Genomic DNA, 17,941 nt, shown 5'->3' on the forward strand with positions numbered 1-17,941 from the left:
TTTCTCTTATTTTGCTGACCTCTTGTAGCAAACATGGGGAACATTTCATTTGGACGAATGTCTCTAGCATACTAACTAGTTGAAAGGCAATGAGCTGGGTAAATTAGATCAGTACAAATTGTACAAATGAAGGTGAACATTTTTCATGTGTTAAAATATAAATTAGATTCATCCTCAAAAAATAAAACCCACCAACAACAGAGTTTGAGAGAAATTATCATTTTGGTCTCACAGTATAGCCTCTTAAATGAGGAGAAATTTTGAGTAGGAGAATATAAGCTCCTTGAAGGCAGGGGCTTTTTTGTTTTGTTATATCATTGTATCCCCTAGCAGATAGCACAGTGCCTGGTATATAGAAGGTACATGCTTGCTTAATTGATTGAGTTTCACTTTGAAACTATGGTGCAAGGTAATGCCTTTTAATAAAACTGTTTCATATTAGAAGTCAATTTGTTGAAAAAAGTCAAGCTATGTTTATGAAATGAGAAAGTGAAAAATCATTTGTATATGTCTTCAAATATGCAAATGGTAGTATCATATACATAGATAAAATATGCTAAGAATGAATGAGTTTTTTTCTACTTTGATTTGACATTCTGCATACAGTCTGTATGAATACTTCTACATTGGATAGGTGCATTCAAAGATCACTTAAGAGGAAAAGCATTTAAATGAAAAACTTCTAGTATTTGTGGAACTCACAATTAAGATAATTATACTGAAAACATGGTTTGCTCTGGGTCATGTGCTTTTTTAGCATCTTTGATGTCACCTGGTTTGTTACAAAATGGTCTTAGTTTCATTTGAATTCCCTGCCTTCAGTTGTCTAGCATTGTCTTTTTATGCGGAATCTATAGAGTACTTTTTCAACTCTATACATTCTCTAAGGTCCATATAGCCTCTTCTTTCAACAACAGTGTTTGTAAATAACTTTATTGCTATTGTTTCTATACTAGTGGCTCAGGTTCAGTTTAGCTATGATCAGGAGATGGAAGGGATTAAATTAATGAACCACAGATAACCTATTTATTTTCCCCTACAAATTGTTGTATGATCCAGTCTGTCTGGGTGATCAGCATTACTACTGAAAATGGACTAAAGATTAAGATGGGTCATAGACCAGTTTGGGATCCAGGCGCGGATGTGACCATGATCTTTTCTCCTGTTAACTCGCTAGCTATGGCTATGCCATCAAATCAAAGTGAGGAGGAGAACAATTTTATGATTCATTTAATTAATTAGTTAATTTGGGTAATTATATCCTTAAACCTTGTATGTCCTTAAGCACAGATTGGCCAACTGAAATTGCCTTAGATAATTCCTTCATTTACCACTTTGGCATGACCATGGAGACAAAAACCATTGTGCCTGACGTCCGATTCTGTTACGTTACAAACCCTATCCCAGTTTTCAAATAGCTATCACTGCCTATCATCTTAAACCTCAGAGAAATGCCCTCCATAATATAGCCATCAGATTGATCATAGATTCATAGCACAGAAGCCCAGTAATCAGCATTACTCAACATCAGGAAAATTCAATTTAAATGCTGGGTAATGTAACTGTGCATAGCAAAGAGATGTATAAATTTGTGAAATTCAAAAAAACAATGTTGATAGCACCTTTACTGTGAATCTTTCCCTAAGAAGGACAACAAATATACAATCATTATACAATGTATAAGTACAACATGGAACATATGAAGTTTTGAAAGGCATAGATTGTTCCATTTGAAGCACTTAAAAGTTCATCATTCATTATGTAATCAAAGCCTGACCATCAGGACTTGCTGTTTTGATCACAGTATGTCAGGTGATACTAGACAAATGCAAAATGAGACAGTGCTTTTCTAGAAGAGAGGCAGGCAGAAGGTCCCCTCCTGATTTTAAAATCATTTACATTGTTTGATTTTTCCCCCAGCTGTTTTCAGCTGAATAGAAGTCAGATACAATCCACTTCCTACACACTTCAGTAAGACAGATTGAATTTGGGAATAGTCTTTATTAGTGCCCCATGGGATGAGGGGGATGAAATGAGGCACAACCTATTCCTGTAGAAATATCTTCTGGTCAGTCAGTGCAGTATTTTTTAACATCAGCATTGGGATTTTTGCATTAGATTCAGCATTTTAAAAGAAACTGAATGCCACAGTGCTACATACTAAGAATTAATTAGGCATGGAAATTATTTTAAAAGAGAAGCAAAAATGACAATCACGATTTGATGTTTTTCACCTTTCACTTATAATTTACACAAGGGTATTGAGGGTGGTTTTGGACTAATTTCTCATACTTTTCTCATTACCTCATTTCTTTTCTTCTTCTCTTTAGGCAGCCCCTTTCTATCCTTGACAGTTTTACTTATCTTTGAAGACTAGAAATCTAACCTTCATTTGTACTTTGGTTTCCACTCATCCCTTCCATCATCACTGCTCTCCTCTGAAAAACTCATGCCCTTCACACCTGACAAGACTAAATGTACTACTGGAAACATCAAGTAGAAAAGCAGAATAAATAGTGGGATGGAGGAAAGAATAAAACAATCTTTGGATGGCCTTGTGTCAGTATGGTGATACAAACAGTTATGACCATTCTTATGCATACCAAACAGCAGTAGGGATGTGATTTCTAGACTCTATGATAGCTCTGAGTTCCCTCTAAACATGTCAGGGAAGTTTGCAGGATTCATTTCAATATACTCTGCAGAACTTCCAACATCTGGTCTGAATCTACAGATATTCCCGAGATGTCTTCTACTGTTTCTTAACCTTCTTAGAATATACTAGCTCACTGGAATGGTATTTTCTTTGGACTACCCTAATTATAACCCAATTCCAAAGACAGTTTTAAGATACAAAGTCTTAAAATCTCTCTTGGAGCATAGGCAGAAATGATACTGTCCCTCCAAAAACCTGTTGGTATCATTCACTGAGCAATAGGGCTAAACAGCATAACAATATTTGACGGTATCTAGAGCCACAAAAGTAAACACATAAATAAGTAAAACTACAACAGATAGTCAGGTACCTCAAAAAGGAGAGATACCTTATTTTAAAAAAATGCCCTGAATTGACTCTCCCATTATAACTTCATTTTAACATATTATATTGTATTAATAAGTTTTGAAATACATATTTTATGTTTTAAATGGACATTGATTTTTTTTAACAATTTATTAGATCTTATAAGTATAAATAATTTGTACCTTCAAAGTAGTCCTCTTAAGGTATGATAATTTTAATGTAACTTCCACTACTGCTGTAAACATTTTTGGGAACTCATTGATTTCAAAGTCTACATTACATCTTTTGGGAAAACCCAAATACACCCTCAAAAGCAGCAAATCCTCATCCTTTGAGGGTATATTTCTGGTAAGTGAATCAACCAGAAGTCAACCAAAGATTATACTGGTTAATTAGGAAGCTAATCATACTGAACTGAAAAATACCATTTTTTTTTTCAGGAAGGGGCTTGGATTTTAGAAAGGGAGGTACAACCAATGATATTGACTTTCCTATGTAGTTTTTGACCACAGGTTGTGAAGTCAATCTTGTCATAATTCCAAAAATTTAGATCTGGAAGGAGCCTCAGAGACCATTTAGAACAGTTTGCTTACTTAAATTTAGGCCTACTGAGGGAAAGCTATATTAGCCCAAGATCACATAGGTCAGGTCAACCACAGAGCTACAGTTTCAACCCAGATCCTCTGATTGACCATTCATCAAATGTTTCCACTGGATCATACTATGATTCCTACTGAGGGATAATACTCATTTTTTTTAAAAACTCAATCTTTATGATTAGTGATGAATTTTTAAGCACAGTCCTAAAACATATTACATGTTTCATATATTTTCATGATAAAATTGTTTTTATTTCCTAAAGTGAAAATTTCTCACTTGTCAACAATGGTAACAGTTAATAATACACTTAATTTAAGCAAGGCCCCATACAAAATGATTCTCCACTCCCACCTTACCTTCATACTTAAATTAAGAGTTTAGAAAGATACATTTAGATCGTAGATCACTATTATATACATAAGCCAGAGCTGAGAACAGAATCAGGAGCTTCCTTGAGCATCCATCTGAAATTTAGGGGTAAGAGTCAGGTTTACAACTAGCTACATAGCCTTTGGCAAGTTATTTTGTCCCTCAGGGACGCTTTATGTGTAAAATGAGGAGTTGGACCATTGTCTTTATAAGGTCTTTGTAAGCTCTTAAATTTGATGAACAAAGATACCAAAGTGGTACCAAAGACAAACAGGGTATTATGTTTAGCCAACCACTCTCTTTAACACATTGTCTCATGAAAGTAGATTAAACTTGGATAATTGATTTTTTTTCCTTTTTTGCTGAATTTACTTGAGCTTTTGGACAGCAGAAGGAGAGTAACTGTTTCATTAGGTATACTTTAGATCATAGAAAAATGAACTACGTCATACAATCAATATTTTGCATGATAAACTCAAAACTATTTTGATCAAGAAAGAAATCTCTATTAACTTAGTTATATGCACTAGAGAATGTTTTCCTCCTTTAAATTCCAAACTCCATTCTATATTATAGTTGGTCTTATATCCTACCCTGCTAAAGCTTATAATGAAACTATTTTCTTTTTTTTTTCATAAACAGTATAAAATCAGAGGCCCATGAGGGGGGAAAGAAATAATGCCAAAATGTTTTCATATGGTTCACTATTGGAAGCAAGTTGAAAGTTAATTTGAGAGACTTTGGAAGCTTATAAACACAAGCTTCTCAATGGAAATTTAAATAGGAACAACTAATGAAAACTCTGGGCCACATTCTGGCTTCTATGATTCATGCCAATTGGTTTAATATGAACTGTGCTAGGAAGGTCAGAATTTGTCTCTGCATGGGAACTGATGAGTGTATGTTTGTGTGTATTTGTATGTTGGTATGCACATGTGTGTACACATGTGCAACGTGTCAGAATGTTTCTACTGTGGTTTTGTTTCAGATACAATAATTATACCACCCCCTTGAAACATCAGTACCTGGGTAACATCCCTACTTCTTTCTTTGATATTTGTCCAATGTCAAATGAAGTAGTCCTCAATATCCAATGAATGTTTGCATTGTTTACATGATTAGCTTTTCCATTCATATTATGTTACAGTGTATAGAGTTAAATTTATTGCTTCTAATGATTGAAGGTGTGAAGTTTGAATAGATGGCTTTTACACTATGAAAAACATGGATATAAGAATGAAATTATTGGCAACGTGGGAGCTTTTTTTTTCCTGGGCTAGCATTTTCATTCAAAATTTGCTCAGATGAATGCACATGCACAGACTGGGGACACTCAGTGTCAAAAGTGATATGTTCAAGCACTTTAGAGACATCCTGGATTTTGTTTTGCTCTGTCACTTATATCAGGCATGAGTGGCATGCAAATAGGAGCACAAAGAACGGCCATTTCCAAAGAGCTAGTCATCATCATGCAGGTGTAAAACCTCTATTATAAAAAACCATCAACATCCGTTAAAAGTGTGCTAGGTGTGTGTGTGTGTGTGTGTGTGTGTGTGTGATGTCATTATCATGTGTGTGTTTTTGGTACAAGTGGACATGCAATTACTTATCACTGATAAACTATTTACAAATTGTTTTTTTTTCATAATAAACTCTTTAAAGTGAATAATACATTAAAGGCCAGCATTTGTACATTAACACTGTACAAGATTAAAAATAAATAAGGCAATATCATACAAGTTTATCACAAATTAAAAAATGTTGCTTATCACTGCAATACAAAACTCCAAAGGACATTATGGCTAAATAGTGCTCCTGTTCCAACAGGGCCCATACAGAGCTTGGAATTGCTGATGATAAAGGAAATAGTTTGTTAAAGTGAACAGACTTGTGAATCACTCACGGATACACATTCCCCTTTTCCAGGAATGGAAAAAAATCCTATTGTTTATGTTCAACAGCTTTGAGCTTATGGTCTGTGGCACCTACTAGTGTGATGTCAAGAGGCTTTTGTGTCTGCAAACATTCTAGGCTGAACGGCCTATTGAATCAGATTCCACAACAACTTGAGCTCTTTTCTAGGATGCCATTAGACATCATTGCCCCCATTAACTGTTAAGGCTAAATTCACTCTTCAGGGTCACTAGGCTACTGTTTTAGTGCCCTAGAACAGTCATTTACTGGAAGAGCTCTTTTTGCTTCCAAAAATGTCCAAGATATACTAAGGAACTCTACAAACATTAGCAAAAATGGAGTCAACATATTCTCAATAACATTTCTTACATGACTTCTTCATTTCTTCACCTGTGGCCACAAATGCACACACGCGTGCACACACACATAGACACACATCCATACAAACACATTCATCCAATCATACACCTGAATTGACCAATTGGGAACGAGGAGAGCAGGGAAGAGGGAGAACAGATCTGCCATTTCATTGGCATATGGAACTCCCAGGAAGGAGACTCTCTACCAAAGCAGACTGGTACCTGCTCCACATATTACAGTCTTAGCTACCTGGGACACTGAGAAATAAAGTGACTTGCCCAGGGTCACATAGCCAGTAGGTGCCAGAGGCAGGATTTGAACCCATGTCTTACTGATTCTGAAGCCATCCCTCTAACCCATTATGCAATACGACCTCTCTGACCAACAAATTCAATCAAACCACCAATTAATTCTTTTTTTTTTTTGCTTTTTGGAGGGCAATTGGGGTTAAGTGACTTGCCCAAGGTCACACAGCTAGTTTTTGTTTTAAGTGTCTGAGGCTGGATCCGAACCCAGGTCCTCCTGACTGCAGGGCCGGTGCTCTATTCACTGTACCACCTATCCGCCCCCACCAATTAATTCTTTAAATGAGTGACTCCTTCCTTTCTTCTCTCTCTCTCTCTCTCTCTCTCTCTCCCTCTCCCTCTCATTCTCTTCTCTGGAATTAATAGGCTACATGTTCTCAGAATGATTGAATTAGTTGTTTTTAAAGACACAACCATAGTCTCTGTATTGGCAAAATATTTTTAAAAAACACACACACACACACAAACATCCAATGTGATCATAGAACAGGCTCTCTGAGATTTTAGGAAGAGCTAAAATGTAAAACAAAACAAAAAAATCACAGGGGGATGTGGATGTATTCAGCCAAACAATAGCTGCTATTCTAATGCTCATGAAAGACATTTGCAGAGAAAATATATACAGTTTATCTATTTGAAGTATTCTGTTCATATTTGATTAGCATATAAAACTCTTGGAACTATTTATTCAAGAACTTTGTTGAATATTATTTTGTAGTTTCAAGATTATAAAAAGTTGGTGGGAAAAAGTGCTGAGAGAGATTAATGGTTTGCAAATAGTCCCAAATATAAGTAAGGAGGATTTGGGACAGGAAGAATAGAAGAACAAATAAGAGTCTCAAGAGCTCTTCTCATCTTCTGGTATAAAGATATTCATCATCACTATCATTTAAAGAGAAATCATGCAAATGGGAGTGAAACTTTGTGCTTGCAATAGACAATCCTACAAAAACATCTTGTCAGAATTGGCACCTATTTGGGGAGGATGGGAGGGCTTCCTCAAACTGGAATGTTTTCTAGGTTTCAGGAATACAGATCAACTTAGAGGGGTTACTCCAGTCCTTCTCTGAATGATCTAAATGCCATGACTATAAGGAAAAGAATACTCCCTTTGACAGGATTATAGCAAGAAAAAACCATCCATTAAGTCAGAGTTTGAATTACAAAGAGCTGTCATAAATCTGATGTGAGGTGGGTGAGGTGGAGAGGAAGATACAATTGGGTGCTAGAAAGAGGTGAAAGAAATTTGAGCCCCAGGTCTAGGTTGCTGGTGTCAGGTGACTAAGGTGAAAAAGGCAACATTGCTGACTCTTGTGGGTGGTCACAAGCCCCACTTACAGGAGGGCTGTACTACCCAGCCCTTACTGCCTAGAGAAGCTGCCTGGTTCACCTGTGCCCTCCACAGTATAGGATTGGGGACCATCTTAAAAGATATGGGAGTGATTCAGAACAGCCCCAAAAGAGAGTAGAGTAGGAATTTCCCAATAGGGCACAGAAGGGAGGGAATTTATATTTCATATCTCGATGCCTTAGGTTTTTTCTACCTTTGATTACAAAGTTTCTACCACTAAAATATGTTATGGGAATATTTCCTCATTATTAACAGAAGTATTACAATAGATGGTATTATTTCTCTATTGTTGATATGAATTTATGCATTTGTGAACCATATCAGATTGTTCATTGTAATTATATCCTTTTCATAAATAGAGTTCACATGAGTTATAGATAGAAAGAATGTAAAAAAAAACAAGAATACATGGGTGAAATGAGTTAACATAGAAATAAAATTAACAATAAATGGGACAATATAAATATAAGTAAACAATATAAGGGACTATTGTTCTCTAAAGAGGGATCCACTATATAAAATGAAATATCAGATATTTGCTCTACTCTTCATGTGCATTAACTCCAGCAAAAGCTGCCAACAACTCTTAAGTAAAATAAAACATATTTGTTTCCAATGCACCTCTGTGGTCTCTGCTGAATGCCCCTTGCTTAGCTGAGCTCCAATTCTGGCTCCCTTTGATCAGACTTTTCCTACTACAACTCATGCCCTTATATTGAAGTATCCTTCAATTGAAGTATAGAAAAATAGGATCAGTTCCCTAGATTTTACTGGAAATCCCTTACACACACTTAGCCCAACCATACTTTGGTACAAATATGCCACCATCTGTTACCTATTCCCTTGGACTTTTGATCAAACTTCTTGGCTTTGAAATTGGTCATTTTTGTATGTTTTAATAGGATCCCAAATAATCTGACTTCATTAGTACTTCTTTTCTCCATCTACCCATGTAATTTCCCTCATGAACAAATTCTGCTGGCACTTTTATATTTAAGCCTGGATCTCTGACTGGATCCATTCACCCTTAAAGACCTTTTTTGGTTCGGGTGATCCCACATGTTTGTGGAGGGAAATGAAGTCTAGTTGGTTGTGATACTTCTCCCCTTAAGAAGTCATTTCATTTTTTTTCCTCCCTATAATGTCTTCTGAGCATCTAAAGATGGAACCCTGGTGGGTATCGGGGTAAGGAATAAATACTTCCACAGAGAGCACACACTAGTTCTTCAGGTTTGTCTAGTTCTACCAGTATTTTTTGAGACATTTTTTTTTCTGAATTGTGGAACATACTGTGGTTCTATTAAAGACCCTCATTTTTAATAAACTCTAATGCGCTAAACTTTCTTTGCTCAACTCTATGATGAATTCATTTATTCAACAGCCATTCACTGAGCACCTACAATTTGCAAGGCACTGTGCGAGGCACTGTAGGGAATAAAAAGATGAATATGACAGAGTTTATGCCCTCAAGGAATTCACAATTTATTAAGCTCCTATTTTCACCCTGCCTCCAAGTTCAATTTCCTCTTCCCAACTTTCAAAGGCAGAACAACCAAATGGAATTATCAAGGTAAAACCATCTTAATGAGAAATGACCCTGAATTTATTTGCTTTACCCATGAACATTCCTCATCTATTAGTTGACCACCAAACAACAGAACTATCTATCTGGGACAAGTATCCCAGCTGAAGTTTGCTTTCAAGAATAGTTATGCCATTGTAAGCTATACAGCACATAGTCTAAATTATCATGGGCCATCGATAGGAAAAGCCACGGTAAGAAATGTTCCCTTCCCTCTTCCTTCCTGTCCCATGCCTTCTTGATCATATTTCTTTATAGAATTTAACTTCCCAGTGGTGCACTGATGACCTGGTTGCTCGAGAATCCTAAGGATGATGTTTTGTTATTGAGGATGGTGATAGCAGAGGAGGTGGCTGGGGATGGAAAGTCACCTTGTAGATGATCCACTACCCCATGAGCTTCCTGAGACCTGACAATTTTCTAGGCATCACCTAGGATGTCCATCTTTACATACAGACAGGACAAGTTCTGCTATAGGACCCAGGTATTTCTCAGAGGCTGAGAGAACTCGATGTCACAATGCCACCTAGAAGGTATGTGGTCTTGTGACATTGTAACTCCAAGCCACTTTATTACTGTGGCTTCAAAGTAGATTACTATGGTAACACAAGATCTTTCTTAGGAACTTGCAGTTACTTCCTGTCCTTGCAAATGGATTAGCATTTTTAACAAACTAAAGTATCACAGAAGAGTTTTGAGGAGAATTGGGATTCAAATCTTAACTTTATCATTTACTGGCTGTGTGACCTCAGGTAAATCACCCACCTCTCCCTACCTCATTCTTTTGTAAAATAAGGGAACTGAACCAGACCATCTCTAAGGACCCACTGCCATGGACATTCTATGTGATTCATTTCGATTTCTGTGACCCTCCATCACACTGATTCTGGTAGTGGCTGATGTGTTTATCACTCTGGCTCACTTTTCATCCTTCATAGCACCAATCTAGTGTCTCCTGGATTATGATATTATTGTCAGATCACATTTGAAATTTACGCAGCTTCTCCCTATATTTCCATCAGGGACCCTTAATTTTCTGTCTGCTTTTGGAAGGTTGTAAAATCATTGATTTACAGATATTGAACTATAAGGGAATTCAGAAGTCTTTTAGTTCAACCTCATCATTTTAAAGTTGAAGAAACAGAGGGTTAAGGAGGTTAAGTTACTTGTCCAAGGTCTGATCAGCACAAGTCTGATAACCCATCCCTAGGTCAGTGATTCTTAATCTTTTTGGTCTCACAACCCCATTACACTCTTAAAAATTATTGAGGACCTCCCCCACTCTGCCATGAACTTTTGGTTTTTGTGAATTATATCTATCAATACTTGCCATGTTAGCATTATTGTAAAAATAATTGTGACCTTATGGACCTCCTGAAAAGGTATCAGGGACTCCTAGGTGTCCTCAGACCACATTCTGAGAACGAGTGGCAGAGATGAAGGGACAGATAGAGAAGGCAAAGTAAATGCTCAATGAGGCATTCCTTAGAGTACCTCTGGTGTTTACTAGGAGCGTCAGCAATGTATTGAATCTTCTTTAGTAACTCTCACAGAATTTTCATAAAATAGATGCTTCCCTTATCTTGACATTGCTCAATCCATTTTGTACCAGTTGTGATCTCTATCACCCCTAGCACAAATCCTATCTTGAACCATCATTGGTTGTTAGCATCACCAAATGGGGTAATCGCACGTATTTGATTTATATCAGCCTGACCTGAAAACTCAGGAAGTCCAAGTAGGCTTACAAAAACCAGGTAGACATTTGGCACTTAAAGGGAATCCCATTTTCTATCATTCCTTTTGATTCCTTGCTTCCCTGATTGATTTTACATTCATACAATTTTATTACATATTGGTACATTACATATCCTTTTTCATAATTTCCTTGTTGCCTTCAAGTTGGCATTCCTAAATTCCCCCTAAAATCATTCTAAGACCATCTCTCTCCTCATTCTCAACCATAACAACCTGGTCACTAGAAAGATCATTTCTTCTGTTCCTTTGCTTCTAACATAGGTCAGCAGAAGCCCTGTGAGATATATTTAGATCCAAATGAATACAATAGAACCTCTAATACCAACAAACTGGAGAGTTGTAATCAAAAAGACTAATCTTGAGAGCCCACAAAATATAAATACTAATCATGCAAAAATTCACTGTACCTATCCTAAAAACACAAAACTCTGAAGAAGGCTATGCATACCCTTTAGTGAAAGAAAAGTTTCTATGAGTATTGCCAGAATTTTAGATGCAGTAAGTGGTAGAATTTGGCTGTAGTCCTCTGATCTGTTTCTGGCAATAACTTGGGAGCAGGGCTTGCCACAATCCTATTTTCTACAACTTATTTTAGAGACTCTCTGACCTCCATAACTCTAGATCCTGCTTTCCTTTCTAGATCCTTCACATCTTCCAAATGCTCCCGAATTTAGATAACCTCACTTATTGGTGCTATTACTCACAGTTCTACTTCCTATCACATTTATGCCCTGAATAACCTCTAGTCTTTAAGGAATGCTATCACTCTAAAAGGATACATTTATCAAATTTTCAGAAGTAAACTGTCATCACTTTCTACTTTAACATAGATTTCTGTAACTTTGGGATAGGCCACTACTGATTTCTGGTCTTAAAATAATTTCCTTAACCTAAAATTGTCTGTTCAGAAAGATTAGGAATTCTAGACAAACAAGATATCTGATAACATAAACTTCCGAAATGTTGTGTGTTTGTTTTTCTCCAGAACAAAACAAAGTAACATATTGTTCAACTCATAGGAACTTAAAAATCATACATGAAAAAGATGAGAAATGAGATTTGTCTCCTTATTTACTTTGAACAATAACACTGCACATTTAAAAAATGAGTTTAGAGGGTTTTACAAGAAGCAAAAAGTCATCAAAGTAAAAAAAAAGTCATTGGCAAGGCATACAAGTACTATTACTGACATTTATAGAATGTGATGGATTGGTATGAAACCCCTCAATCTCTAATCCTTAGCAAAGAGCTTCCTTTGGAAGAAATTCAATAGCTACAAATAGTCATGCAGAAGGAAAAGGGGTTCCTAAATACTATTGGCCTATTGCTTCACCTGGAGCACAGAACCTCTGGTTTGATCTATACCCTGTGATTGATCATAGGGCAACATCTGGGCAAAGGTGCTTAGAGATGGTTCAAGTATTTGTTGATATTCCATCAACATCCTGAGTCCAGACTTTTTTTTTTTAACCTAATTTTGACTTATTGTACTGAATATGATGATGATTGGACATTTTCCAGGGTTGGAAGAGGCAAGTTAGAGTGAGCAGATGCAGCTGTTTTGGAATTGGCTTAGTTCAATCTTGGATAAAACTGCTGACTTTTTTAGGCTTGTTTATTAATTCAAACTCTGAGCAAAACTTTCATTGTTCTTGCTATAACCCCAGAATATATTCCTAAGATCCTATATTGTATCCCTCCTCAAAATTTTAAACCCAATTCAGTCCCAACAATAATGGATATGAAGATGTGATATAGCTCCCTTATGCCATTGCAAATAAGGTTTAAATAAATACATGTATCTATATAAATTTTTATGCCTATATATAGGAGAGTGAGTGTATATGTGTTTATATAGAGTTAGGATATATACACACATACATTATCATTTATACACATCTCTTGACTATACCATTTACCTTTTGAAAATTCCAAAAAAAATTCCTTATTTTTCAGAAAATCTGCATTATTCTTGTCCTAACACAATTGTTAGCCCTTATCGCTTCCATTCCAAGTTTTCTTCTATGGAGCTTCCTGGCTTTCTTTGGTTGTGTTAGATTGGATCCATGGCTGATGCCACAACCTATGACCTTAAACCCCGTTGGCAAGTATGCATGCTTTCGGAGTTCACTTGCAATGGCACTCATCTAGGCTTCTTTCACAGCTGGCACAGAAGGAAGGTAATGGAGCGTTGGATTGGTATGGGTGCCTGCTGTCTGCAGGGCTCCAATCCCAGCTTTGACTGTAAAGCTAGCCACAGATGAGACAGAAGGGCAGCTGGTGCCCAGTTTTGTCTGAATGTTTGATTTCCCATATGGATACATTTTCCGTTCTACGTTTAAGGACCTGGTTTGAGAATTACTTCCATTTGCTTTTCCTTCCAGAAAATAGGTCAACATTTCACCTTTTCCCTTGACACTGACTTTCCCTCGACATGTAAATTCATAGCTACACCGCTTTAATAACCGGTGGACTTCTTCTGTGACCTGTTGGCAAAAAGAATTAAGTGTTATTCAACAAGCATTTACTTACTATATGTTCTGCAGTATGCTAGGGCCAGGGAATGCAAAGCAAAAATTGTGGGCCCTTAAAAAGCTTGGATTCTTTTGGGGGGAGTGGACAGCATGTTCACAGGCAAATGAACACAAAATACATACAGAATAAACAAAAAACAATTTGGGAAGGTGGTCTCTTTGGTTATCCGTGATAAGAAATCCATTTTATCTTATTCATCTTTACCTTTTATTATTTTTTGTTTTTATAAACCTTCACTTTCAAATATACATTGCTTTCCCCTCCCCAGAGTCATATGTTGTAAACCAAGCAAAAAGAAGGGGGCAGGTAGAGAAAGAGAGAGAGATTTCAGCATAACTACCCAACACATTAACCAAAGAATATGGCAATATTATAATGTAATATATATAAAATAATATGTAATATAGCTACCCATCTCCACAAAGAAAGTATATTTTCTCTTCTCTTCTTTGGAGCCAAACTTGGATATTATAATATATCCTAGCTTTCAGTTTCCTGTTCTTGTCCTTTCCATTTCTATTGTTGTAGTAATTACGTATTATGTCTGTTTACTATACTTATATCAGACTTCCCAAACTTCTATGAATCCTTCATATTCATTACTTCTTAAGGTACAGTTATACTCCATTACCTTCATATACCACCTTTCATATAGCCACTCCTTAATTGATAGGTATCTGTTTTACTTTCAGTACTTTGTTACTAAAACAATAAAAATTCTAAAGTTTGTGTAGGGATAGTTTGGTGCATACAAGACTCTCCTTTTTTAATTTGACTTGCATGGGGTATATGCCTAGAAGTGGGATCACTGGGTCAAAGGGAATAGACATTTTAGTTATTTTCTCAGGATAATTCCAAATTGTTTTCCAAAATGCTTGGATCAATTCACAGCTCCACCAACAGTTATTAGTGTGCCTTCAAGGGATCGGTTGTTGTTTTTTTTTTTTACCAGTTTTTTAAAGTGGCCAATTCTTTAAGCTAAAATTACTCAAACTATTTAGTTTAATTCCATTCAATGGACATTTGTGGAAGGTTCTATAATCACTTGGCTTTGGGGATGCAAAGATAAAAACAAAATAATTATCTTTGCCATCGAGGCATTTACAGTCTAATGGGGAATATATGTATACAAATAAATATGAAACAAGATACTATTTGATAAAGTGAAAAGGAGAGACTCAGACAAAATCATATAATATAAAAACTTTTAGTAATAAAAAGACATTTTCATCTGGCACAGGGGTTCTAGTTCATCATATTTTACAGAAGAGGAAACTGCATAGTAAGTGAGAAGATAGTGTCATATCTCTTCATTATTATTCATGAAAAAATATTGATCTCCAATTAAGGACAATCCTACAAAGTTTTTTTTGGAAAATAACATTCCTAGAAGAGTTGTTTTAGAATACAAATAGCAATTAGTGTTTCTTGTGTTTTAGTCAGTGTCCAGTTGAAAGCCCCATTTTCAAAAATAAATGATTAAGAATGTTGGGAAGATACTTCTAGTGGTAAAAGGCTAGAATCAGGATTATACCTGGAAGGCTGGATGGGACTCAGGATGATCACTAGGTTTTTGTTTTGTTGTGCTTTGTTTTTTAACCCACACTGTACCAACTCTCTCTACTGACAGAACTTTTATGCAAATGAAATTAGAATGACATGAACATTAAGTTCTGCATTGAACATGGGAATTCTTAACTTTTGTTTTGTCTTGTCTTGTTTTGTTTCACGGATGATTTTGGCAATCTGGTGAGGTCAATGGACTGCTTCATTGAATAACATTTAAAATACAAAATAAAAATGCATTGAATTGCAAAGAAAAGCAATTATGTTGAGATACATTTATCTAATATATATTTTAAAAGAATATGTACCACAGGTTAAGATTTCCTATTTAAAAGGGAAGAGAAATCACTCAAGGTTACCATAGAGGAGGTGGTTATAGGGAGTATTTAACTGGAGGAAGAGTTAGTCTTTTGCTTAAGTGAGGAGTATGAAGATATTTTATTTTTGCTTAAGTGGGGAGTATGAAGATGTTTTATTTTTATGAGATCTGACTTTTTTAAAACACCAATTGAAGAAGAAGCTTCCTTCTGCTCTACCAACTGCATCTCTGACTCCCCTGCCTTATTAACCAATGGCAGCAAAGTGCCCTCCATCAAAATACAGAGATCAGAGCAACTGCCCCAATTTACTATGTACATTGGGGATAAATCTGGCTCAAGTGACGTTGGTTAAAATGGAAACATAGGATGGTAAGTGTTTTAATGGCATAGTAGAAATCAAGCAGGGTTCTAGCTAAGATTGGAGACACTTCTCATCACCAGGATGGTTGCAAGGTGATGACATTTTTGTCACATCTCTAAGATCACCACACAAGTTGTGGATGGGCTGCCATCTGCTGGTTGAGGGAATACAGCACTTAGAAACATCACAAGTTCTTGAAGTATTGAAGAAAGATTAGGTTCCAGCTGTCTTTACAATACAAATATGTGTTGGGAAGTCATGAATGGGATATTCCATGGGAAAAACAAGAACATCAAGACTGAGACTGTCTCATTTTCATATCAATTATTGTTGAGAGGAATAAAGGATAATTTTAGTACAGCCAGATGTAGCATATGATACTTAAGAATGGAGTTTCACGAAGCACCAAGGGAGGGAGACAGCAAATATTAATATTTGGTCAAAAGTTGTACTTTCCTCATCATAGCTATATGTGTGTTACTTGAAAGAAATCATTATATATAGCCTATTAAGCCTGTGAGGTCAAGGCATAGCTAAGGTTAATGAGCAACTCATTCTACCATATTTAAATTGAAACTAGCAGGCAGTAACTGAGACTTATCAAAAATGCATTCCAAATAATTCCAGTCAAGCCTTAAATAGAAAAGTATCATCACAGCAGAAGCAAATCTGGGTCCTATTGAAGATCACTGATTGAACTAAACAAGATATATTGGGAGGAGAAAGCAGTAAATTAGCCATGTTTTTGTCAGCTTAAATTTAGAAGGCAAGCTGAAGGAATGATGACTCAAATATTTCCCCCAAATGAGGAAGAACATTTCAAACAGAAATAAATCATCAGCAAGGACCCTTGTGGTATGATAGTTTTAAAAACAAATTGGGCCTCTCATCAGGTTCAAGGGAGACCAGCAAGGTAGATCTGTTCAAAAGAAGTTGTTGCAGCTATTTTATTCTGAAGGAGCATCAGATAAAGAAAACTTACATATAAAGGACATTCCAATACTTCAAAGGATCTGTGATTTCAATACCAAACTCCCTTTATCAAGACAGATCCCAGCCTTTCCATACCTTACTAGAAGGTCTTTGTGATGTGCTTTTGTTGAAAAAAAAATGTTACCCCCCATGGCCAACCTGCTGGTAATGAGCCTTTCTACATTCAGCGAGGCTGGTCCTGAAACAGCAGATTCCATATGTCACTGGACCTATCAGAATTTGAAATCCTTTGGTTGTAGTCTTTGAAAAATCAGAAAATGTCCATGGAATGACGAGAAAACAGAAGATGGAGACTAGAGATTACTTTAACTAGACAGCATTGTTATAACAGAAGCCAAAGGCAGTGACCATAGGGATAGTGGTATGGAAGATGATGTCTCACAACACATCTTCTCCAAAGAACTTGAAAGAACAGTGACTTTTCTAAATTCCAAAGTCTACACACTTTAGTCCAGCTAAAGCAACATACTGAGAGTGAAGATGATGGGCAGGAAGTCACAGATGTCTTCATAAAAACTTTAAGTTGCATTGTAAGCTTCAGCTGTTTGAAAAAATAGGGAAACCATGGGCATGTAGAGGTTTGAGTTGGCCTGTTTAGTGAATCTTTGTTCTAAGGCAGCAGAAGTCTATACTCTAATCTCAGGACAGGTGGGTTATTTTGAAGGTAAGGAAACATAATATATTTGTGATGATATTCAGACCAATAAAAGCCTCTATTATTAATACTCCAGAGCTAACCCTTCTAAGAAAAGAAGAAAGTTCCCTAAACTGCTCTGTAGCTTAGAAAACTCATCCTCACTTAGAGAAAGACTAGGACCGAAATGGAATCATGGCAGTCAGTCTAGCCTTCCTTGGATAAAGCATTCCATACTGGTCTTGTATCAACAACTAATTCAAACGTGCAA

At 36.3% G+C, this 17,941-nt stretch overlaps 1 protein-coding gene across 1 annotated transcript in view; it reads right to left on the reverse strand.

Moving 5' to 3' along the window:
• Positions 1-6,526: 6,526 nt before the first annotated feature.
• The window catches only part of ADCY1 (adenylate cyclase 1), a 363,162-nt gene continuing 351,747 nt past the window's right edge, over positions 6,527-17,941 (reverse strand). Inside the window, exon 20 of the mRNA XM_069095456.1 lies at positions 6,527-13,747. Within this exon, the coding sequence (XP_068951557.1) occupies positions 13,409-13,747 (339 nt within the window). The 3' untranslated portion in view covers positions 6,527-13,408. The remainder of the gene's footprint in view (positions 13,748-17,941) is intronic.

The sequence above is a fragment of the Petaurus breviceps genome, unplaced genomic scaffold (genome assembly GCF_028583685.1).
Source record: "Petaurus breviceps papuanus isolate PSGF00001 unplaced genomic scaffold, PetGlider_PUasm1.0 227, whole genome shotgun sequence".
In the NCBI taxonomy this organism is placed as follows: Eukaryota; Metazoa; Chordata; class Mammalia; order Diprotodontia; family Petauridae; genus Petaurus; species Petaurus breviceps.